At 61.6% G+C, this 24,417-nt stretch overlaps 1 protein-coding gene across 1 annotated transcript in view; it reads right to left on the reverse strand.

The window, feature by feature from the left end:
• Positions 1-24,417, reverse strand: part of SHISAL1 (shisa like 1) — a 57,812-nt gene that overhangs the window by 10,906 nt on the left and 22,489 nt on the right. The window contains exons 2-4 of the mRNA XM_036298809.1: positions 23,956-24,051; positions 21,205-21,418; positions 12,503-12,793 (exon numbers count right to left, since the gene is read on the reverse strand). Of these exons, the coding sequence (XP_036154702.1) occupies positions 12,503-12,793; positions 21,205-21,418; positions 23,956-24,019 (569 nt within the window). The 5' untranslated portion in view covers positions 24,020-24,051. The remainder of the gene's footprint in view (positions 1-12,502; positions 12,794-21,204; positions 21,419-23,955; positions 24,052-24,417) is intronic.

Genomic DNA, 24,417 nt, shown 5'->3' on the forward strand with positions numbered 1-24,417 from the left:
ACCTCCCTCTGGCCACTCCTCATTTCACAGGTCAACTTGACCGGGACACGGGCGCCCAGATATCTGGCTAAACATTGTTCCTGGGCCCGGGACGGCGTTTCTGGATGGGTTCCTATTCGAATAGGTAGACTGGGTCCAGCAGATGGACTCCCCATGTGGGTGGGCCGCCTCCCGTCCACTGAGGGCAGATGGGATAGGATTAGTAGGCGGAGGAGGAGTGTGCCCTCTGCATGGCTGTCTTTTTCTTTTTAAATGTTTTTATTGATTCTTTTTTTAGAGAGACAGGAAGGGAGATGGAGAGAGAGAGAGAGAGAGAGAGAGAGAGTCATTGACTGGCTGCCTCCTGCATGCCCTCCGCCGGGGATTGAGCCCGCAACCATGATCTCCTGGTTCATAGGTCTACCCGCAACCTCAGAGCCACGCCGGCGGGGCTGCATGACTGTCTCGGAGCTGGGCCGTCGGTCTCTCCTGCCTTCACACTTGGACTTGGGCTGGAGCCTACACAATGGTTTCCCCTGGTTCTCTGGCCTTCACACTCCAACCAGAACCTACGCCGTGGCTCTCCTGGGCCTGGGATGGGCCAACGGTGGCCCTTGGCACGTCCCGCCCCCATCCCTGCAGGAGCCGGGTCCTCACAGCAAATCCCTTACACACTTCCATCTGACTGGTTCTGGTTCCCCAGAGAAGCTGGGCCGGCCCACAGCCCGCACCAGCAGCTCCTGCTCCGCTCCCAGATGCACACCAGCGTCCACCTCATCTCCAAGTCACCCAACCCGGAGACCCGCTCTGAGCCCTACTCAGGACGCAGCCCCCTGTAACTCCCTGCTGCCCACACCCTGTCTCTCTCCCCAGCACGATCCCCATCCAGCAGCCCGTTTATTTTATGCAGGTCCTTTTCAATTGTCCGTAGGCTCCAGAAACATGGGGCTTCCATCGGTTTGGGCCCCCTGCTATGTCCCCAGGGCTGTGATGGTGCCGGCACAGAGCCGCCGTGCAGTAAAGGGAGAACAGACATTAACGAGAGGGCCCAGGGGCCTACCACTCAACTCTGTCCAACCAGATCAGAGCCTCGATGAAATGGGTGGATTTCCAGGGAAAGGGAATGACTCAGAGGACCTGAGAAGCGACACAGAGTAACTGCCAAGAAGAAAGAGAGAAACTGGCAAATTGCACATTCAAAGTCTGAAATAAGAGACGTGCACATGAAAGCCGTAACGAGACAGTCCGGGCGCCGGGAGGGAACTCCCATGCTCCCACTCTTCCCTCGGCAAAGATCAAACAGCCTGCGCCGTGTGCTGCGGGGGAAGCCTGGGCTGCCGGCCGCTCGGCTGGTGGGAGGGACGCGGGGGTCACTTCTGTGGAAGGCAGTGTGACGCGGAGCAAAGCGACAGATGCGCACGCCCTCTGACCCAGCAATCCCACTCAGCGATCAGCCTACTAGTGGGGTCCCCAGGGCCATATGGCCGAGCCCACTTATTGCAGCCACGTGGGCGAGATGGAGATTCGGATCAGCGAGATGCCCGTCAGCAGGACACTGGTCCAAACGCCGCCGACGTCCAAAAGGGCCGGGCAGCCGTCCCGGGGCCCGTCTGTCGGCTGTCCCGGGGTGCCTTCCTCAGACACCCCCATTCACGAGCAGGGTGAGTCAGAGAGCTGGGAAGGCACCCCAGGAGGAGGGCACAGCCTGAGCCAGGCTGTTCGGAGGAGCCCAGCGGGCACACCCGGTGCTCTGGGCAGGGCGGAGCCGGGAGAGGCGGCCACCAGGCGCTTCCACTGCAGGTGAGGGCGTTGGACGACCAAGGGCTCTGGGGAGCGGACCCGGAGGCTCCCTCCTGATTCTAACGGAGGCAGAGTGGGGGCTGCCTGTACTGGGCGCTTCTCCCGTGCGTGGCCGCTCGCAGTGCTCCCCCACTTACAGTGAGGAAACTGAGGCTCAGGGAGGTAATGCCACCTTCCCAGGGTCACGCGGTGTCGAGGTGGTGGTGGCACTGGGAGTCCAGCCTGGGCTGCCAGCTGCAGGGGCCGCAAGGGCCTCCCTGAGGCAGGGCAGCGGCCTGGGTGGGGGCAGGGAGGGGGGTTCAGAGAGAGTACCTGGCAGTCTGAATAGCAGTGATCGCTCCCAGCCGCTGAGAGTCCCTGACACGGGACAAGCACAGTCACGGGCACCACAGGACTGACTGCAGGGGAAGGCAGGCCAGGCGCCCGGCGATGGTGACAGCTGGCAGTTATTTAGCGCTTACAGCACCTCACAGCAACACCGAGAGAAGGCGCGACTCCCACGTCTTACAAAGGAGCAGCCAGCACAGGGATGAGAGCACGTCGGGGCAAGGAGATGGCAATCCCATCGGAATCCCCCAGACAGAGCTCTTAGCTACAAAAGGTGCAGTCCTGGGAGGCTGCATGGAGGAGGTGGGCTTGCGTAATGATGACAGAAAGTGAAACGCACACATTGGGTAAAAGGCTCATACAACTACGATAAGCTGCTCCTACAGGCCCCCTGAAATGGCTGAGATGAAAAAGATTGACCACACCGCATGCTGGGAGGGTCAGGGGCCATGGGAACTCTCACCGATTCCTGGGGCATGCAGAACGTTTGGCCACTGTGGGACCGGCTGGCTGCACGCACTAAAGGGGGCCGTCAGCCTATCCCGTGGCCCTCCATGTAGGCACGATTAACGCCCCCAGCCAGGTCCCTGTCCTGGTCCCAGAACCTTGAATGTGGCCTCAGATGGCAGAAGAGATTGTGTGGTGTGAATCTGTGGGCCTTGGGGGCTGGGGGGAGAGACTGTCCTGGCTTAGCCGGATGGGCCGAGTGTAATCACAGGGGTCCTTACGAGACGGTCAGCAGGCTCAGCCAGAGAAGGCGCATGCCCCCCAAGTTCTCAGGGCCGGGAGAGAGCAGCTAAAGCACCCCCACAGAGCCCTGCCCTGGGGACGCACCAGCGGGTGGGAAGGCAGACAGGGTCCAGTGAGGGAGAGGGAACAGGGCCGTGGCTCTCTGGCTCTGGCAGGGGGAGGGGCTCCGGGGGGAGCTGTCCCTGGCGCTGGGGCTCCATTCTTCGTGCCCTGCATGTAGCCTCCTTCCCCCCTCTCCCCTCCTGGCCTCAGGTCGCTAAGCGTGTGCGCCTGAAGGTTAATGTTTCCTGCCGCGTTGGTAAATATTTGATGTCCTGGCCTTTCCGGGAGCCGCGAGTCGACAGTAAATGGCACAAAGTGCTAGGCCCTGCCCTTTTCCTCGCAGCCTCTGTCCATAGCCCCGCGGGCTCCAGATGCTCTGTCCTCGCCTCCCGCTGTGAGTTTTCAAAGCACTTTCCACATCCATTCCGGCCCCATGGGCTCCCCTTGGCCAGAGCAGGGCAGAGGGTCCGGCTGAAAGGCCTGTGGATGCATCTCGTCCCTTCCCTCCACCTCGGTCACGCAGCAAAGCCAGCGGGGGAGGCGTCCACAAGCAGGCGTGACTCCCCCAGGGCTCGGCTGCAGCACTGGAACCCTGGGGGCACTCAGACTGTCCCTGCCACACCCAGAGGTGACAGCAGGCCGCGCTGGCATGGGGAGCAGGGAGAGGAGTCCTCCAGGGGCCGGAGGGAGGCCTGGGGGAGCAGAGTGACCTGAGTGAGGTTCTGATGGATGAGTAGGAGCCCATGGGGCGCTGGGGTGGGGAGCCCACCGAGGAGACCAGGCTTGCGTGAGCATCTCGAGGGCAGAGACTGGGCCTGGTCCATTGTGTCCCCAGCCTCAGCCGGGGACCCAGGCTCGGGTCCGTGTCTTGTAAACCCTGTGACACTAATGTGCCTCCTTGCTCTTGGGGGTGTGCCCCTGCCCTGGCCCCGCCACGGCCCCTGCTCTCCTGGCCCAGCACCGTCCAGACCTCTGTCCCCTGAGTGTGGGTGCAGACCTGGTCCTGACTTTATGTTCCTGCAGCCTGGTCGGCCTCAGATGTCCTGGCCCTCCCCACGCATCGCAGGGCCCTCGGGTCAGGACAGGGGCAGCAAGCAAGGCGAGCCTGGAGCCAGGACAGCCCAGCACGTGAGTGTGCACACGGCACACATTCGTGCACACAACCACCACGCACACAATGCTACACACACACTCACACTACACTCACTACATATACCACACTCATGCACACACACACACACACACACACACGCACGCACGCGCACCTAGTCTTTGCCTATCCTGGCTGGCACCACGGACGGAAGGCGGCCGTCCACCATGGGCACTGTGTCCCAGGACCACCACCCCTCCTGGCCCCCTCTGCCCACCGGCACACACCTGTCCCTTCGGGCACCTCTCCTCCCCTCACCCTCAGGATACACATCTTCGCTTTACACCTCCCCTCCCTGTGCCACAGCCCAACACCCCCCCCAAGTTGGTGCTAGTGCACCCACCGTGCTCTGCCCACACCCCTGCCCCACCTCTCCTTCCGGCCTGATCCTTCCGCCATGTGGTAACACCACACGTCACCCTACGGTCGGCCTTGGAGCGCCCTTCACCCCCACATCCATCCATCCCTCTGTAGGTCTTGCCTCCTCCACCTCCCAAATCTTTGCAAATCATTTCCTCCCATTACCCTCCCCCAACAGCCTACAGCTTCTTCCCTGGGGCCCAGCAAGGCCTCCCCCTCCTCCCAGGGGCCCTCCCCGCTCAGGGAGCTCCCACCAAAACTCCACCGGACCAACTCACAGGCTGCTCAGAGCGCTGGCCGGCCCCACGCGCTCCTCAAACTAGTGGGCACTGTCCCCATCGGACGGCCGCTTGATGAAGCTGTGTGTCCCCTTCCCCGGGTCACCAGCCGTGGGGTGCACCGCGGCCTGAGCAATGGCTTTTGGGACAAGCAAGCAGCCCTCCGTCACTCGTGCACGGTCGGAGACACACAGACGTCCCCTGAGGGTCATGTAGGTGGTGTGTCCATCAGGGTCCAGGCAGGGACACAGCGCCGGGCGGCATTTATTCTAGAAACTCGGGAAGGTGCAGGAAGGGGTGTCAGCGGGGGAGGCGCCTGGAAGGTCCCAGGGAGGGGCGGCCTGGGCGGGAGGGGGGGCCTGTTTGCCGGAGGGGCGGGGTCTGGCCGCTGAGGTGGGAGGAGGAGGCTGGCGTCCAGGAAGGCTCTTGCCTGGGATGGTCAGGGGGCCCCCAGTGGGGAAGGAGAGCGTAACTCCTGGGCCCTGGTCTCTGTGGCCGAGCCGCCCCGGCTCAGGGACCAGAGCCCATCGATCCCAGACACCTGCCGCCTCACCAGGGAGTGGATTCTGGGACAGGGAGGCCCGGGGGAACCAAACTGACAGGAGGGCAATAGCCCCCTGTTCCTGTCTGGTGGGAGGAGCTGTGGCCTGAGGCCTCAGCAAACACACTGGGCGAGGGGGAGGGGAGAGCAAGCGCTTGCCGGGGACCCTCTCCCCACTGACAGAGTGGACAGGCGGGGAAGGGGGACTGGGGGTCCTTCCTGTGAGTGGGTCCTGTGAGTGGGTCTCAGACTCCATCCCCGTGGTCCACCTGCAGGATGACTTGCTCCCACCTGTGTCCAGCTCAGAGAGGGCAAGCAGCTTGCCCAAGGACACACAGCTGGGCAGCACGGAGCCTGGCGACCAGCCCAGGGGGCCTCGAGCCCTTATTCTTGCCACGCATGGGCTGCAGCGTCCAGCGATGGGCATGCTGGACAGAGTTCCAGGCCAAAGCCACCTGGCCCCGCACCCCTCCCCCCAGCACCTCTGGGCGCCTGGGAAACAGGCGGGCTGTCCGGATAAGCCCCCCTCTCGGCCCCGGGCAAGGTTGGTTTCCATCATCCTGACAGCAGCGAAGCCCGCGTGGGGACACATTTGCTGTGCAACCAGCATCTATTCTTAGAAGCAAATATTTTAGCAGTTAAGGCCGGAGCGCGAATGATGGGGGAATAATGAAGGCAAGATGCCGTGTCCTCCTGGCCCACGAGGAGGGGAGGAATTCCTCCCGCCCCGCGGCGCCCGGGCTGCCAGCTGGCCTTGTAAGTCTCTGAACTACGTGGTTTGGGGGACATAACAGCCACCGCCCAGCCACGGTGCCCCTTCCCGGTGACCCCGCTTTCCCACGGTGCCCTGGCCGCAGCCCCGGGCGATGACACGGAACCCCTGTCCAATGGGAGAGAGGAGCAGCCTCCTTTCCTCGCGTGAGCCCGAGTCGCCAGGCCTTCCGGAAACAGCCCCTCTAACTGCTGGGCCAGCTGGCGCCTTGGTTTACACGAACCCGGCTGCAGTCACCCCGTTAGGAAATCTCCACTAAGTTCCACGCTGGCGCGCGGGGTGGGCAGTGGGGGTCTCCCCCGGCTGGGTGGGCAGGTGCGAGAGCAGGATGGCGCGTGTCCCTGGGAATAGGGGTGCCACGTGGCTGAGCCCCTACTCTGTGCCAGGCTCCTAACAGGACACTCCATCCTCTCGATCCACCTCCCCCCACCCCACCTTTCACAGACAAGCAAACAGGCTTCAGAGGAGTGAATGACGCGCCCACGGTCACAGGGCCTGTGGATCTGGCTGGCAGGACCCAGAGCCCTGGCCTGGGACCGCCCCCCCCCCGCCCCCCCCCCCCCCCAGCCCAGATAGAGTGGCACCTGGGCTGGAAGGGGCTGGGACGGCCACGCTCAGTCTAGTTGATCCTGGAAGTGCATCTTCGAAGCGACTTTTCCAACACCTTCTCTAAGGTATATTCATTCGCCCGTGGCTGATACATTGACTTTTTCTTATCTTTTATTCTCAGCATTTACCACACGATATGGCCAATGCGCGCTAAGTGCTTGGTGAAGACAGCGAATTCGCAGCCGGCCCAGCTGCTTCCTCGCAATGGACAGTTTCTGAGGAGGAGAAGCAAGATGGAGCTGGAGGTCTGCAAAGGGGCTGACGCCGGCCGTGCCCACGGGGCCCGGGCAGGGGTGTGGCAGGGAGGTCTGACCACGCGTTCTGTCTCCCCTGCTCTCTTTGCTCGGAAGGACCCGGAGCTGCACAGGGTGGACGACCCTCCCTTCCAGAACCACCTTGTCCACTGTCCCGGCTACTGCTGCCCGCTGCCCGCCTGTGGGTGTCCCTGGAACACTGGCTCCTGCTCTCACAGGGGCATGAAGCACGCGCGCTCCTCCACAGTGGGGTGCACACACCACAGGCGGGCAGGCCTCTCACGGGGCTGAGTATGTGAGCGCTGGAGCCGGAATGGGCAGTTGGGTGGCTGGCGGCAAACATCTGACGACCAGTTCTCCAGCGGGAAACAAGCCCTAATCTGTAGCACTTGCTGCCCATTTCCCTGGTGTAAATGCTGCCACCGCGATGTCACTGGGCTGGGAGTCGGGAGGGGATGCGGGGCAGCCACCGCACCCAGGTTTCACTGCGCGGATACAACAGTTGTCCACACTCAGGCGCAGAGAGAGTGGCAAAGGTGGCAACATCCTGAGGAAGGGAAGGGTCTCCGGTGTCTATTACTTGTGTGTTTATAGTTTATTTAACTGTAAGTTGGTATCATTTCATTTTTGTCGGTGGCTGTGTTTAACAACGGGCTCCCCAAACTCCTGCAAATCCAGCCCGCAGGTCCTGGCGGCCGGGGCGAGGTGGCCCCCGCACTCCTCGAGTCCGCTCCTGGCCCCGTTTCCACGGGCATTGGGGAGCGTTTAACTCTCCAACCTGAGAAGCGAAGGCATAACTCGAGTCGCAGTTCTCTCGGAAGGAGACGTGATTGAAAGTCCATTAAAAATGTATTAAGCAAACAGCGGGGGCGAGAGCTGTGCAGCCAAGAGGAACGCGGGGAGCCGGAGTCCGGGAAGTGCGCGGGGCTGTGCGGAAATGACTCGATTCCCGATTCCCGCCTGTCTCAGGGGCACAGTGAGATGAATGGGCAGCGCACAGGAGAGGAGGCACGGGAGTTACCAGATGGAAGGGAAGGGGTGCAACAGTCAGAGAAGCGCGATCACAGGGCGGTGCTGGTGGCAGGCTGCAAAGTGAGCCCTGCCCCCCCCGCCCCCCCCCTCGCCCCCAAGCCGCTGCTGTGCACAGCCCTGTGGTGCTGCCGTACAGAGCCATAAAGCTGTCCGCCCCTTGACTCAGTAATCCCCCACCTGGGATCTATCCAGGCAACCACTCGCCCAGGACACCCAGCCACAGTACAGGTGCTGGTGGCCGCCTTAGTGTGTCCCTGCAGATCGTGTGTCACCGTAACAAACCAGCAGCTGTATAGATACTTCCCTGGGGTGGGGGGTTGTGTCGTGGGGGGAGCTAGCCTAAAGCTGACAGGCGCCAGGCACGGGCACATGAGGACACGGTCACTCCACACGCCGTCACTGAGCGCCTACTCCCCGTGCGGGGGGCGGAGGGGGGGGGAGTACAAGACAGACCCACCCCTCTCTCTGGTGCCTCGCAGAGAAGACAGCAGACCGCAGAGCGAATGCAACTGCAGGCGGTGAGCACGTGAGGAAACCAGGGAATGGGGGAGTGGGGGGGAGGGGGGGGGAGTGGGCGGGGTGGGCGTGGGGCTGTTGCTACTTTACAGCCTCGGCGGGAAGGCCCCTCTGATCCGCTGACACCCGGGCCGGCACCGCGGGGGCTGGAAGGAGGGAGCCGGAGCTGCTCTCCGCCTAGACTGCCCGTTTCCAGAAAACTCCTACTCACCCATGGAAACCCTTTTCAGGCGCCGACTGTTCCCTGGCCAGACGGTACTCGGCCCAGAGGGCCCGCCACCCCCGAGGGATGCCGGGGAGATGAGGGACGTCTGCGGAGCCGTTCCCACCTGCGGAGCCGTTCCCACCTGCCAGGTCTTCCCGCGTCTCCTCTCCTCTAACCAGACAGCACCTCCCGCCTCCTGCCCCGGGGGAGGGGTCGGCTCAGCCGCCTGCTGGAGGTCCTCTGGCTGCCAGACCCAGGGGAGCAGCTTGAACCCTGGCTGCTCAGCCTCTGAGAGCCTTTGCACCTGCCCCTCTGCTCCTGCCTGTGAGCAAATAGAGCTACGGGGCAGGCGGGGTGGTCCCAGGGCAGGTGCTCGGCTTCGGGGAAGACGAGGGGGGCACTGGGCGGCCCTGGCCTGGGCAGGGATGGAGGGTTTCAAGGCCGATAGCTGGAAACCCCCCTGTCCAGGACCCAGCGATGCTCTGAGAGGTGGAAGGGGGGACCAGGGCAGGTGGGGGGCAGAGGCCTCCAGGGGGCCGAGCCAGGACACTGGATCACTGAGGGACACCCGTCCATCATCTCCCCGGGACAGCAGCCAGCCAGGAGAGCAGTGGTCACAGGAGCGTCCTGGTCGTGCGGAAGCTCTCCAGGATGTGATGTTGAATTAAAAGCCCAGACACACGATTTATGTGTGGATGGAACAGCTGCAAGTGAAGGAAGGAGCCAGCGGCACGAAGCTGGAGGGCGGGAGCTGCGCTCGGCTGAGGCCGCCTGTGCCTGCTCTCCTGGTCCTCGGTGAGCCGGGCACTTTGTGGTGAACAATTGGGCATAAGAAGAAGGAATGGTGACTGTTCCTTGGTGGACGGCTGCGGGGAGGAGGCAGCTAAGACGAGGAGAGAGTAATTAAGATGAGTGATCAGGACCTCTGAGCTGGGGCGCCAGGCGCGGGCCTCTCCCGGCCTCTCTGGGCGCATCTTCTGGCCCCTCCCACCGAACCCTGAACCTCGGGGCGGGGAGGGGCTGAGATGCTGCAGGGCCTGCCCGGGTCAAAGGACTCTGGCGGGATTCGGACTCCGGATCCTCGGGGCTCCCTCTGCCAGGGTCTCCTTCATTCCGGTACAAGTGGGCACATCTACCGGCACAGACCTGGGTCACCCCGGAAGCCACCGGGCCCTGCCTGTTTTTGGTTAATCCTCCCCCGAGGATATTTTTCCCCGTTGATTTTTAGAGCGAGTGGAAGGGAGGGTGAGAGAGAGAGTGAGACAGAGAGAGACATCGATGTGACAGGGACATACCGATTGGTTTTCCTCCTGCATGTGCCCTGACCGGGCAGGGGATGGAGCCTGCGATGAGGACCGCGCCCTGGACCAGAATGGAACCTGCAAACCCTTCATTCCAGGCCGACCTCGAACACGGAGAACACTGGCCGGGCACCTGGTCCTTTCCTTTGGATCTGGGGACGGGCGTGTCCTGGACACCCAGCCCCGAAGGAAAGGGGGTCTCTGTCAGGTGTAGGGGGGCCCTCGGGGCAGGGACAGAACAGGAAGGAGAGAAGGCTTTAACCTGGAGACTCTCTGGGGGGCACGTCTGCTAACTCTCCGGACTCCCTCGCTATTGGCGGGTGTCCCCCTGCAGAAAGCAGACCCTGGCCTGGCCCACTGCCGGGGAGACAGGGGCCCGCGTTCCACCAGGAGGGGGGTTCTGGGGTGAACTCAGGGGCCCACGGGAGGCACAGGTGAGTTCTGCAAAGAGCTGGAGGGTGTTCTCCACAAGGCGGGGGGGGGGGGGGGAGGGGGGGGGGGGGGGGGGGGGGTCCGCGAACAGCCGGGCTGAGGCCTGGTTCTTCCTTGGGCTTCATGAAATCTGCAAGGGTCATGTGACTTCAAGGGTCATGTGGTCTTTTCTCGTGCCCTGCTCCCTCTGTACAGGGAATCGGGGTACAGGGGTGGGGTGCAGTGGGGGGTGGGGTGGGAGGCCTCCAGGAGCTGGACAAGCTGGGCTCACCCACATACCACGGAGCAGGACAGGACGGGAGGGAAGAGAGAGAGAGGCCGCGAGGCTGAAGCGGGAAGTGAGAGAGGGGGCCGCGGGCTCGGGAGGCTCCTGAAGGGACACAGCGGGACACGAGCCCGTCGCGGTGCCTGGTGAGCGTGCTGGCCTCGCCTTGGCCTTCCCGGCCTGACTGTGAGGCTGTGACACACTCGCTCTCAATGACCAACAGGCCAGCGTGTTGCTGCCTAAGGCCCACGTTTCAGACACCCCCCCCCCCCCCCTCCACCCTGGGGCCAGGCAGCAGGCCTCTCGTTGTCTGCAGCTTTGGGCCGGCTGTGCATCTTCCCGCCACCATCTCCGCGTCCCCGGGAGCCGGCAGGGGACCCCCACCCAGGGGCCCTGCTCCGCGGACATTTGTCAGACTTGGCTGAGCAAGGCCAGGACTTTGTCTCCTGCGTGATCGATGGGGCCATTATTGAATCAATAAGCACAAGCTGATTTAAGTCGCACCTTATTAATTATTTAAGTCACTCCTTATTGAAAGGTCGCTACCGGTTAACCACTTAAATGGTCACTACTAGCTTGGTGGCATCTCCTGTGAGGACACAGCCACGGTGAACTGAGTACCTACTATGTGCCGGGCGCTTAACCCTGAGAAGAAGCCCGGGGCAGCGGGATGGGGAGGTTAGGGCGGGAAGTGACCTGCCTGAAGCTTCGGGCTGGGAAACGGTAGAGCTGGGCCTTGAACCCGGGTCGGGTTGCTTGGAAAACGTATGGACTTGGCAATGACCACTGTGTGTACGTTTTTGTGCCTCAATGTTTTTCACATTCTTACTGATATTTTAGAAAGAGAGAAGAGAGAAACTCCGATCAGGTGCCTCCTGCATGCTCCCAGCCGGGGATCAAGCCCGCAACCCAGGACGCGCCCCGACCAGGAATCAGACCAGCAACCTCCAGTGCCTGGGATGACGCCCCCCCCCTCCCGCCCGAGCCACGCCGGCCAGGGCTGCACCTCAATCTTGTACCCGAGGTTCGGCATGGTGATGTCCTGGGATACTGAGCCCACGGCTGCAGCTCAGCCCCCACAGAGCGTCGGAACCCCTCACCCCACCCCTGAACTGGGGCGCCTGCACGCAGCCTGGCTCCGGCCAGGGGCTGGCTCCGGCCAGCGTCGCGGTGGCTCCCTGCTCCAAAAGGCACAGACCTCCGCCCTCCTCCCAACCCTGCACTGCCCGGGACCCGGCGCTCACTCCCCACCTCCACCCGCTGGGCTGCACAGACACGAGAGTCGCAGTGGAGGTGATGGATGGGAACACACTGCTCAGCGGGATGGACAGGTGCTGCAGGGGCAGCCACCCCACAAGGCCGGTCCCTGGGACCCCCCTCCTGCTGGCTCCCTTCCCTCCTGCCCATCACTGCGCAGCCGCCTGCTCGGCCTCCTCAGACGCCTCTCTGTGACTCAGTGTGTGCACCACGGAGCCCCCGATAGGCTCACAGTCCAACTTCATTCCGAGAAAACCGCCCCTGGCCCATCACAGACTGATCTGCTTCCTTCGGCCAGATGGTGAAACATTGGAAAGCCACCCAATTTCCCCTTTTGCTTTGGCAGCCAGGAAGCTCACCACGCCATTTAGCGCTCAGCGGCAATGACTCTCACACCAGCTCTCAGTGCAATAAACCTGCAAGCGATGCTTCTAAACTCCGTCTCCACCTCTCATGTGGACTCTCCTGCTCAGGCACACCTGGCCGCCATGGACAACCTCAACTCTTTCTTGGCAGATAATCAGGTAATTGACAAGGCAAACACGGCGGCAACAACGGTCTGGCATTTCCCAAGCTCGCTGGCCAAAGGCAAGTGACCCAGGGCAGCCTAGGACCCGATCGCAAGCACTCACCAGGCAGACGAACTCTGGAAGGTCACCAGCGGCGGGCTGTGGGGGTCTCCCTGCAGCGTGTGCACGGCCTGGGGGGCTGGTGGCAGGGGGCCGGGGGGAGGCGGGGGCTGCGGGGCAGGGTTCCCCCACCGCTGCGGGTCCTGTTTCATCCACCGTCCGTGGACGCCCCACCGCGTCAGGTAAACCTTGCAAATGTCGTAGTTCATCGCCGAGTAATACAGGAGATCCAGGACCAGCAGCGTCAGCACGAAGAAGCCGTAGATCCAGACGCCCAGGAGGGCGGTGTAGTTGCTGGGGGGAGACGGAGAGAGATGAGAGGGGCGCTCGGCCAGGTGATCGGCGGCGCTGGTGAGAGAACACGGCACGGGGCCATCTCGGGGTCCCAGAGCGGAGGGGCCGTGAGGAGTCCTGGCTCCTCTCCTCATGCCCACCCTCCACCTCCTCTCCCCCACCGGCCCTGTCTGCCTCCTCCCAGATGCTGGTCCTCTGCCCCGGGCCCTGTCCCAGCCAGAACAGCCCCCCACACCCCAAGTCCTTAGCGGGGGGGAGAGGCACTGTGAAGCCTTCCACCAGGGTGTGGAAACCTGGGAGGCCGTCCGATTTCCCCTTTGGAAGGAATCCTCAGTTGCCATTTGGGGCTCCCAGGATGGGGTGGACCCTGCCTTCACCCTCATGCCCCCACATGGGTGCCACTCACAGACCTGTCAGCGGTCTCTGTGGGCGCCCCCTGCTTGCCCACCCCAGGGCCTTGGCTCATGCCGTCCCCGCCACCTGGGATACCAGCTCCTCCCCATCTTACTGGACCCAGGGCAAGTGCAGGAAGTCTGTTGTCTTAGGGCAAACCGACCCAAGTTCCAGAGCTGTGCCCCCTGCCCCTCAGCACCCACACTGGGCCACCTCACGCCCCCACGTGCCCTGGAACTCGCCGGGCACCCACCTGGGCCAGCCCCCTTCCAGCCTGCCCCAGGTCTCCCCGCTTCTCAGAAGCCCAGGAAACAGGGCATCCACTTGGCCGCCCTCCCCACGCTCCACGTCTCACACCCCCCCCAACCCCCCCCACCGCCCCATTCCCCACGCGGCAGCCACGGGTCCTGGCTGTTCCCTGGCACCTGCCCCTCAGACCCGCCCTCTATTCCCTCCTCACTCGGCCCCTGTCACCGGGCAACGCCAGACTGTTCTGCCCGGGGTCTCAGGGTCCCTCCATCATTTTTCTTATTTATTCACCAACATCCCCCCCCAGCCCCAGGGCTGCTCCGCCCTCCAGAGGCAGAATGATGGAGGGTGTCGGTTTGTTTTTCAGAAGGAAAGTGGCCCAGACGCTACTCTATTGTAGAAAGGCAGTTATCTCCTCAAAGCTTTTTGTTTGTTTGGGTTTAAAAAAATATACGTATTTATTGATTTGAGAGAGAGAGGAAGGGAGGGAAGAGAGAGAAACATCAATGAGAGAGAAACAAGGACCGCCTCCCGCAAGCCCCCTCCCGGGGATGGAGCCGGGCGCCTCGGTGCCTGGATGACACTCAACCGATGGAGCCCCGCGGCCAGGGCGGTGGGAGGTTTTCCGCTGCAGGAGCGCGCAGCCCCTCAGTGCAGCCTGGCTCCCCCTCACCGCGGAAGGCCCTGCTGGCTCCCACACGGCCTTTGCACGGGCTGTGCCTTCTGTCCCACAGCCTTCTCCGCGTCCCCACGCCTTCCTCCCCGGCCTGGCTCCTACCTTCTCTTTGAGACCAGACCTGCTGCTCCCCCTACAGGGGTGGGTCGGCCCCTCCCCTGGCCTCCAGCCCAGCCCCCACTGCCTGACTGTGGAGTCTGTCCCCCCGCCCAGGCCAGGCCAGTGTCCCTGTGCCCGGAGGGCCGGTGCCGGGCTTGCCGCTGCGGCTCGGCTACTGTGCCGGGCAGAGCTGGCCAGGGCCGGGCTGTTTAAAGGAACCGATGTACCGGTCACCCAAATGCTGCCCCACCCGCTCCTGCCAAGGCCTCCGTCAGGGGGGTGTGCGCTGGTGGGTGACAGAGAGGAGGCCTCGTGGCCCCGCCCCCCACAGGGAGGGACCCACCCCGGCTCTCGCCAGAGGGGACCCTCCGTGCCCTGGGTCTCCACCGCAGGTCCCTCTGGAGCCCGGGAGCCAGGCTTGGAGCCAGGAGGCCTGGCTCTGGTTCCTTGCTGGCCCGGCTTTGCTGTGTGGCCTGGGAGAATCCCTGCACGTCTCTGGGCCTGGAGATGATGGGACGCCCGTCCTGGGCTCCGTTTCCAGACTCGGATCTTCCCGGCTCGGTTCACGCCTGGCCCAGCCTCGGCCTTGGCAGTGAGATGGCTGCTCCCCTCTGCCTCCTCTGGCCCCTGCACGGGCGGGGCCCCGGCCGGGGATGCTCTGTGGCTCACGTGCCCTCGGCCCGGAATGCCTTCCTTCCCCTCACTGGTGGCCCCGGCTGGAGGGAGCGGCCTCTGCATGTGCGGGGCACAGCGTGGAGCGGGCACTGCCGGTGCTCGGGGCAGGGCCTCTGCTTGAGGACAGAGCAGCCAGGCAGCCTCTATCACAGCCGCCCTCCTGCGCCCCGCCTGCGCCCCCACCTCCATGAGGCCGGCACAGGTCCCAGGGCTGGTTCAGGCCGAAGTGTGAACACCCAGCAGCCTCATTTCACGGGGAAGCTCCATGCACCTGGCACCTGGGTGTGGAATTCCTCCAGGGCACAAGCTATAGCCCTGGCCGCTGAGGCAGGTGTCCTGGGGTGGACATCTGAGGACAGAGGGGGCCTGCCACCGCCCTGGCACCACTGCTCTGCCCAGCACCGTCTCCCAGCTGCCCATGGGCCCCCAGAGTTGCTCTCAGCATCAAGCTTTCCTCAGCGGTTCCCATGGCAGCAGCCCGGGGGCTGAGGGAGGCGAGCAGGGAGGGGAGGCAGGAGCAGCTGTTTGCAGACAGGCCCTGCAGAGAGGGAGTCTGTGACACCGGTGGGGGGCGGGCGGGGAGGGGTCAGGGGGGCGCTGGGCCATGCTGGGCCTGGAGCCTCCAGGACCGAGAAGCAGTGACAGGAATGAAAGCAGCCGCGGGTGGGCATTGCTCTGAAGGCTCACACATCTCAACACTCAGACCGTGAGGGGCGTTACTGCCATCGCCCCCCACCCCACTCCCGTGCCCCTGACCCTCCCAGCTGCAGGCGGAGCACCGAGGCCAGAGCAGTCGCACCAGCCCGGCTCCAGCCCGGCTCTGCCGCTGTGCGCGGTGTGAGCACACGCAGGCTCTCGCCCTCTCTGAGCCTCAGCCCCGGCGAGGTGGTCCTAGCGCACTGATGGCGAACCTAGGACACGCGGGTCAGAGGAGACACGCGAACTCATTTTTTTGGTTGATTTTTCTTTGTTAAATGGCATTTAAATATATAAAATAAATATCAAAAATATAAATCTTTGTTTTACGATGGTTGCAAATACCAAAAAATTTCTATATGTGGCACGGCACCAGAGTTAAGTTAGGGTTTTTCAAAATGCTGGCACGCCGAGCTCAGAAGGTTCGCCGTCACTGGCCTAGCGGGACCTCCTTTACAGGCAACAGCGCTACTCGGACGAACGGCGTTGGTGGGAGGCCCCTCACGCCACCCTAAGTGCTCGCAACTGTCCACTGTCTCCCGTCCCCACACCTGGGGGCGGATTCAGAGTAGGCGACATGGATTCCGGAAGGTTCTGTGCCTGACAGGGCTCGATGGGAGGGAGCCGCTCAGCGGCTGGACTGGAGCTTGGGGCGAGCTGGGTGGGGACGATAGGCCCGCAGGACCGCCCGGTGGGGGAGCCCGAGCACCCGGTCCTCAGGTCCCGGGCCCAGCCGACTGCACTCGCTGGCCACCCCGTGGCTGGAATGCCTCTGGGCCTGGGAAAGGACGGCTTTAGGGACGAGGTGCCATGTGCAGACGGGGGTGTGACCACCTATCCACCCGCCCTCTGAGGGCTCTCTGTCGTCCTAGACCCTCTCCCACGCGCCCACCCCATCTGCCCAGCGCAGGAACTCCCACGCACTGCAAAGACCCCTCGCCATGCCACCTGTGCCAGACACCCCTGTCCCCAGGGCAGCTGACCGCAGACCCCTCCGGCTCATCACCCGTCACACCCGAGCCCAGCACAGACACTCCCACACTTGGGCAGGGCCCTGGGGGGGCCGTTGCCCACCTCCCGCCCGAGCCGGCCTGGGAGGCGCGTGCACACCGGACTGAGCACCAGGCCCCTCTGTGTGCCGGTGGCAGGCGCCTCGCCCGCAGTGGGCTGGACGGGCTGCTTCCCTCCCGCCCTGCCTCCTGCCAGCAGCCAGAGCCGAAACACACCCTCTGCTCCTCTAGGAACACAGCTAACTCCGCATCAGAGGCCCCTTTCCCGCCTCCAGGCCAACTGGCCGACGGGGGGTCCTCGCTGCTAATGGACCCCACGCATCTTCAGAGAGTGCTGACCAGGTCAGGCTGCGCTGGTCCATCCAGGTGGGCAGCCAGCGGGCGCTGCCCTGTCTGCGATGTCAGAACCTCTGGCCTCTTGGCTGAGATCTGGCGCGTTCCCCAGCATCAGGCCAAGCCTGGCTCTTTAGATGCAACGGGGGTGGCAGAGCCAGTGGCCGGAGCCAGGGCCCCATGGCCCTCGGGGCTTGGCCGGAGCTGGGACAGGTGACCACACCAGCCTGGGCCCACCCTTCCTTCTCCCTCAGAGCAGCTGTGAGAATGAGCCACACACGCAGGTGTCTCACCCGGGAGATGACCAACCCAGAGGCGCAAAGGGCCGCACCGTCCAGAGGTGGCCCCTGCCTGGCCCCTCGCACACCCAGGGCCACCTGGACCTCCCAGCCTGCAGGCCCCATCGCGCCCGGCTCACTGGCCACCTCGGCCCTGTGTCCCACCCCACAGCTCATCTCGTCGCCCTCCACGTGCTCCACCTGAACACAAGGCCCTGGTCCGGCGCTGGGCTCGGGCCTTCTCCCCGGGGTCCCCAAGATGAGGCAGCGGGGTGGGGGCTTCCAGGGCCGGATTTGGACTGGTCATCTCTGAGTGAGCCTGCCCCCGCTCAGCAGGGCCCCGTCTTGCCCAAGTCATCATGGCTTCTGCGGTGTCCTAGGCCCTTGTCCCATGCACCGTTCACGGACACAATCCCAGCCTAAAGCCCTCAGGGCTCCCGTGCCCTCAGGCCCCCTTGCCACCCGCTGGAGAAAGTCCAAGCGCCTGGCCCGGCCCGCCCCACTCCCTCCCAGACCCCGCTGCCTGTCCCCATAGTCCCCCTCACCTTCTCCGCCTGGACATGCTCAGCCTCGGGGGCATTCCCGCGTGCATGGGGTCGGGCACACGCCTCCCTCCTGGGGCACGGGGGCCCTGGTGACAGGACGAGCGGGTGAGGAGTGAACTTATCACACCACGGGGCAGTGCACGCCACTGGGCCTCCCTCCTCCGTGGTGAGGGAGGTGGCGGGGGGCTCGGTGGAGCACCAGGAAGGAGGAGTCCCTCCAGAGCGGAGGCCCTCCCCCTGGGGTGATCCTGCACCCACACTTGGCATCACCAGGAAACATGCTTGGTTGTCACACAGGGTGCGGCGGGCCCGGAATGCACAGGCAGCCCCCAGGGCGGGCTCGGCCCAGACGTCCATGCGGCTGCGGTGGGGATCCCCGCCCTTGGCCTCTCCTGCTGAAACCCACCTCCTCCAGACCTCAGCTGGCTCCTGGCCCCCCACTGACCGGCTGCCTCGATCAGGCAAGTTACTCAGCCTCTCCAAGCCTCCTCCTCGCTGCACGCTCCGCAAGGCCGGCCGCACGTCAAGCTTAAGAACCGAGCTCAACTTCTGCCATGGCATTGCCGTTCCCCCGGGGGAAGGCTGCAGGTTTGTGGTCAGCTCTTCATGGGGCAGCCAGGGCCCCCTGTGCCGAGACGAGAAGTGCTCTGCGTGCAGCCCGCGTGAATGCGCGGATTACAGAGACCCGGGGGCTTCGCAGCGGGTCCCAGGCCCGGTCGCCAGAGCCTCAGAGCAGTCTGGCTGCCTGGCCAAGCGCCTGTCCTCTGTCTGGTGGGTGGCCGGCAACTGCAACACTTCGGGGTCCTCACCACTATCCTGGCTGGGCCCTCTTCCCTCAGGGACTCAGCCGTTGGTCAGATTCCCAGCCTGATTCCAGCCCTAGGGACAGGCAGGCCTCGCCGAGTGACGTCATACACGGGATTATTCTAAGGCCTGAGCAGGTGGGAAGGTATTCGTTCACCCTGCATTCGAGGAAGGAGGGTTGGGGGGCTGGCCGCCGTGGGAGGAGGGGAGGATGGACGAACGTTAAATCTCCTGCCTGATCAAAGAGGACAGGCGGCTTCCCCGAGTAGGCATGGCGTGGTGGCAAAGCCTTCAGGCCCCAACATCACAGAGAGTGGGACTCACACCTCCCTCCCACCACTTCCCAATGGAGCCACTAATCTCTTCAAGGGTCCCTCAATGAACACTCCTTCCAAGTGGATGTTCCCTTACCATGAAAACATATATATCCACCCCAAGAATCAGCCTCAGAGTTATTAGGAAAATATGTGAAGCATCCCCATTAAACTGAGAAAGATGATAAAAATGCCTGACAATTTCAAAGACTGTTTTAGAGATACTTGCCAACATGATTGAACAAGAAAAAAAGAAGTGAGGCACAAAAACGGGCAAGCAGGAAACAGTTACCATTGTTTGTAAATGTCATAGTTAAACCTCAGAGAAAGAACTGAAAAAGTATTACAAAGTCAAGGAATTTTAGTAAGGTGGCTGAGTATAAAGCTCACATATAGTAATCCTTAGGTCTTTTCATCTAAACAGCAGTCGCTTAGAAGATGTCGTGGAAGTAAAGACCCCATTTATAATAGCATAAGAAGAAATATGTAGGAATAAATGCAAAAGATATATATATATATATATATATATATATAGAGAGAGAGAGAGAGAGAGAGAGAGAGAGAGAGAGAGAGCCCCAAAATTCACGCAAGATCTGAATTTTGCATGAGCATTAACAACAACAACAACAAAAAATAAAAGCCTAATTTTACTTGGTTTATTGAATCAGATTCTAATATCTGTTGCCCTTTGATTTCAATCCCTTCAATTTGATAAGCATTACCAAGTACCAATGATGGCCCAGGAGCAGGGACAATGAAGACCAATGAAGACCACGGCTTTGTGTATGTGCCAGTAAAGCCGTGGAGGCCATTTACCCGATATGCTACTCTATACATAACCCTATACTGTATACTTTATGAATCAATAAAAAATCTACAATTTTTAATTATAAACCTGTGTTTTCTATCAAAATTACTTCTTGCATGAATTTTGAGACACCCTATATATATTATCTATATGAAGAAAATTCCAAAACACTATGAAAGAAAATTTGAACAAATGGGGAAACATACCATGTTCTTGGATAAGCATATTCAGCATCATGAAAAGTCAATTCTCCTTGAATTAATCTATGAATTCAATACAATCTCAGTAAAAAATACTAACTGAATTTTTTTTGGGGGGGTCAAGGGTACTACACAAGCTAATCCTAGAGTTCCTGTAACAAAAGAGCCATGGGAAGTAAACCAAGAAGACTTTAAAACGTATTAATGGGCCCTGGCTGGGCGGCTTAGTTGGTTGGAGCATCAGCCCGCACACCAAAAAGCTGTGAGTTCAATTCCCGGTCAGGGTACATACCTACATTGCAGGTTCAAGTTCCAGTTGGAGTGTGTGCGGGAGGCAACCAGTCAATGTGTCTCTCTCACATCGATGTTTCTCTCTCTCTCTCTCTGTCCCTCCCTCCCTCCACTCTCTCTGAAAAGCAATGGAAAAAAATATCCTCTGGTGAGAATTAACAAAACAAACAGAAAAAAGATTTGAAGGCAAAAAAGTAAAACATAAAAGAAGTAAAAAAGAAAAATTTTAATAATCTCAGAGAAAGCCTTTCTCAGTACAACATAAAACCCAGAAAACATAAAAAAAAGAAAACAAAATTAGATACAATTTGATTACATAACAATTAAAAATTAGTCATGAGGGGGAAAAAATCACAAACTCAGACACACTGAGAAAATATTTGTAATTCATATTTCCTTCATATATAAAGAGTTCCTGTAAATAAATAAGAAGATGGCCAAAAATTCAATAAGAAAATGAGAAAGGACATAACAGCTAGCTCACGGTAAAAGAAATACAAATGGCTCTCAAACATGTGCAGCGATGCTCAGCTTCACTCACAATAAGAGAAAGACATGCTGCTTCCATCATATTCCCACTGCTGCTCGGCTGGGAACCCCTCCTCTTTCTTTACACTCATCATGGTCCCCTCCATCAGGTCTGGTGTGTTTTAATCACCTTAAGCAAAGGGGCTCAATCTCTGGGTCAAGAGACCAATCAATATTTGTTGAACAAATAAGGAAGGAAGGAAGGAGCTTGGGTCCTGTGGATTCCAGGCCCAAGTACTTTCGGCCTAAAAGCCTTCCACCTACTTGCCTTCATTTAATTTGCAGCAGACCTGAAAGGTAGGCATTATGTGCCCATTTCTCAGATGGAAAGGCTAAAGCTCAGAGGATAGAACAGGCCAGAAAACGGTCTCCTGACCTCTCCCAGGCTCCTTCCAGGCCCGGCCAACCTGGCAATGGCGACCCAACAGCCACCCGAGGGGATGGGGTGTTTGGTCCGCATCCTGCCTTGTCGGGGGGCGGGGGGCCCCAGGCAGGGCGTGCGTGGCACTTACTTGTGCGCGTAGCCCTCGGAGCTGGCTGTGAGGTTCGCCTGCATCACCGCCTGGAACTCCGTCTCGTTGCAGCAGTATTTAAACACCGTGTTGTTATGGTGACAGCAGAGGATGAAGGTTTTGTTGTCCGAGAGCCGGGGGCAGTGGAAGCCAAAGTGGTAGTGGCCTTTGTGGTCCGTGTACGGCTCACAGACCCGGAAATGCGCGGACAAGACTGGAAAACAGAGTCGCCAGGCTCGGTGGGGTCCCCACCAAGGCCTGAGCACCAGGGGCGGGGCCTGGTGGGTCTGTCCTAGGGGGTCCGGTGCAAGCCTCACCTCTGGCAGGAAGGCCCCCCTCCCTCCACGACAGCCCTGCTCACACTGTGTCCCCAGACCAGGGCTCCCGTGAGCGGGGCCACATATGAAGCCTCCTGGACCCTCTCCGGCCGCTCCGCACACAGCAGGCACTTGAGGAGGAAACCTTAACACGTTAAGCGCCCAGCCTGCTTTGTCTTCCGGAAGGAAAGTACAGTGCCAGTCACCGTGACTGACTGGGCGCCTCATGTGTTAACTGTGGCCTCACCGGCTCTATCTCATTTAATCCACCTGCTACTCCGTCAGGTGGGTCTGAGATCCCACTCTACAGATGCAGAAACTGAGGCTCAGAGGCCTACAGTGACTCTCCTGAGCTGGGGGTAGTGGTGCCGTGGAAGCCACCCAGGCCTGCCCCGGCTGAGCCCTCTCCACGCTTCCGCTCTGCTGCAGTGAGGTCTGGGGGACCTGCTCACAGGCCCAGGTGGCCTGAGGGGTGAGGAGCATGCGGGCAAGAACAGTCCCCCTTGTGGAGAAAGGGCACCCCCTTCGCACCTGTGTCTCTACCAAAGCAGTGCCCTCGACCTGAAGGTCCCCAGGAGCCTGGCCCGTGCCCCTGCCCCCTCCCCCCCGCCCCCAGTGCCAGCTGCCCCGGCCTAGGAGGGGGCCCCGTTGCCAGCCACGCCCTGGAGATACACAGGGGAGGAGGCCTGAGCAGACACAATGGGAAAACCTGGGAGCGCTGTCCGGCTTGGTATCTTCATACCAGGGGTGACTGGATCTAACTTGTACCCTGAGAAGGGCCCCTGTTGGCTGAATGCATCTCTCCAAGCACCCAGGCCTGCTCTGGGCGATAGCCCCTCCAGAGCCGTCTCCCTAGGCGGCCGAGCCTGCAGCCCACACAGCTCTGGGGGTCCCGGCCAGGGGTCCCTGCTGGGCGCGCTGGCCCGTGGGCGGCCGGGGCAGCCTTGTGAGGTCTGGGCCCCGCCCCACGTCCAGCACCCTCTTATGCGGAGACGGGCAGGGCCACTGCGGGAGGGGTCCCAGGTCTCAGGAGTCAGGGGGCTCCAGGCCCCCTCTCAGCCTCTGCCCTGGGGTGCAGGGGTCACTGGGTGGGCCAGGAGGATGCACCTTCTTCTTTAACCCGTGGGCTCCCGCTGCACAGGGGGAGACTGAGGCTCAGAGCAGGCCTCAAAGTTTGCATCTGCTAAGGACTCAGAAATGCAGGCTCTGGGGGGGCCCCTTGGCTGCCTCCTGAATCAGAGGCGCTGGGTGGGGGAGGGGGGAGCAGCCCTGCAGGAGATGCTGACGGGCTTGGGTGTGGGAGCCCTGGCCTAGGGGATGCCACGAGCAGGGGGGAGTGAGCAGGGGGCACGGGGGGAACCAAGACAGAGACAGAGAGTGAGATAGAGAGAGAGATGGAGAGACAGCAGAGAGAGAGAGAGAGAGAGACAGAGAGAGAGATGGAGAGACAGCAGAGAGAGAGAGAGAGAGAGAGAGAGATGGAGAGACAGCAGAGAGACAGAGAGAGAGACAGAGAGAGATGGAGAGACAGGAGAGAGATAGAGAGAGAGAGAGATGGAGAGACAGCAGAGAGAGAGAGAGACAGAGAGAGAGATGGAGAGACAGCAGAGAGAGAGAGACAGAGAGAGAGTGAGAGACAGCAGAGAGAGAGAGAGAGAGATGGAGAGACAGCAGAGAGAGAGAGAGAGAGAGAGAGATGGAGAGACAGCAGAGAGAGAGAGACAGAGAGAGAGATGGAGAGACAGGAGAGAGATAGAGAGAGAGAGAGATGGAGAGACAGCAGAGAGAGAGAGAGAGAGAGAGAGATGGAGAGACAGCAGAGAGAGAGAGACAGAGAGAGAGATGGAGAGACAGCAGAGAGAGAGAGAGTCGGTGCCTGGCTCAGGTCGGGGCTCGGTCGGGCCGCTGAGGGGCCAGTCTTGCTGGGGGTCAGGGCGCTTCTGGGGTCAGCACTTTGTCTGGAAGCTGAGGCCCGGGTCCCTCCCACCCTGGAAACAGGAGGGAGAGCCCACCTGCCACCCAGGAGGCCGGGGCACCGGGGGTGGGCCGGGGTCACCTGCCGGGGGTCAGAGGCCTGCCCCTCACTAGCTGTGCTGTCTTGGCCAGCCGGTGCCCTCTCCAGGCCTGTGTCCTCTCTGCCCAATGGGGTGCCTACGACCTCCCCTCGCTTGGACCTGCAGGGGTGAGGAGCGGAGAGAATCCTCGGAAGGCCTCTCCCAGGCCCCTGGCAGCCACCGTGACCCCCGCGCCCGAGAGAGTCTCACCGAGCGCCAGGGCAGGCGTGTGCGGCGAGGCACCAAGCAGCAGCTCCTCACCGGGGGCCGCCCGTGGGCACCCAGTCAGCACCTGGAACCCCGGCTGGGCTGGCCATGGGCCCGGAAAGGACTCCTGCCCCCCCAGGCCTCCCCCTCCCCCGGAGCACGCCGGGCGCTACCTGCCGGAACCAGCAGCGAGAGGACGGTGAGCACGTTCAGGGACCGCTGGCCACAACTGGTCATCGTTTGGCTTGCATGGGGCCGTCCGGAGCTGCCTGCGGGGCGAGAGCGGAGAGGCTGTGTGGGCGCGGGCACAGGCACCGGCGCCCACAGCGGGGGACGTGGCGCGGGCAGGGAGCGCGTCGGCGGGCGCAGGGGCTGGGCCGTGCAGGATGGAAACGCGCCATCCAATTTCCTTTCTGGAATGAATGACCTTCCCCCACCAGTCAACTGTCACCTCCTTTTCTTTTCACAGAAAAGGAGACTTAATCAAAGGCGGGGGCTCAGGTGGCGGAAATAACCGTGGGGCGGGCGAGGCAGCGGGCGGGGCGGGCGCGGGGATGGGGCTGGCGGCTCGGGGATGGAGGACAGCGCCTGCAACTCGGGGTGCGCAGGACCCTGGCCTCCTGCCGTGTCTCGAA

Source organism: Myotis myotis, unplaced genomic scaffold (genome assembly GCF_014108235.1).
Source record: "Myotis myotis isolate mMyoMyo1 unplaced genomic scaffold, mMyoMyo1.p scaffold_m19_p_3, whole genome shotgun sequence".
Classification (NCBI taxonomy): domain Eukaryota; kingdom Metazoa; phylum Chordata; class Mammalia; order Chiroptera; family Vespertilionidae; genus Myotis; species Myotis myotis.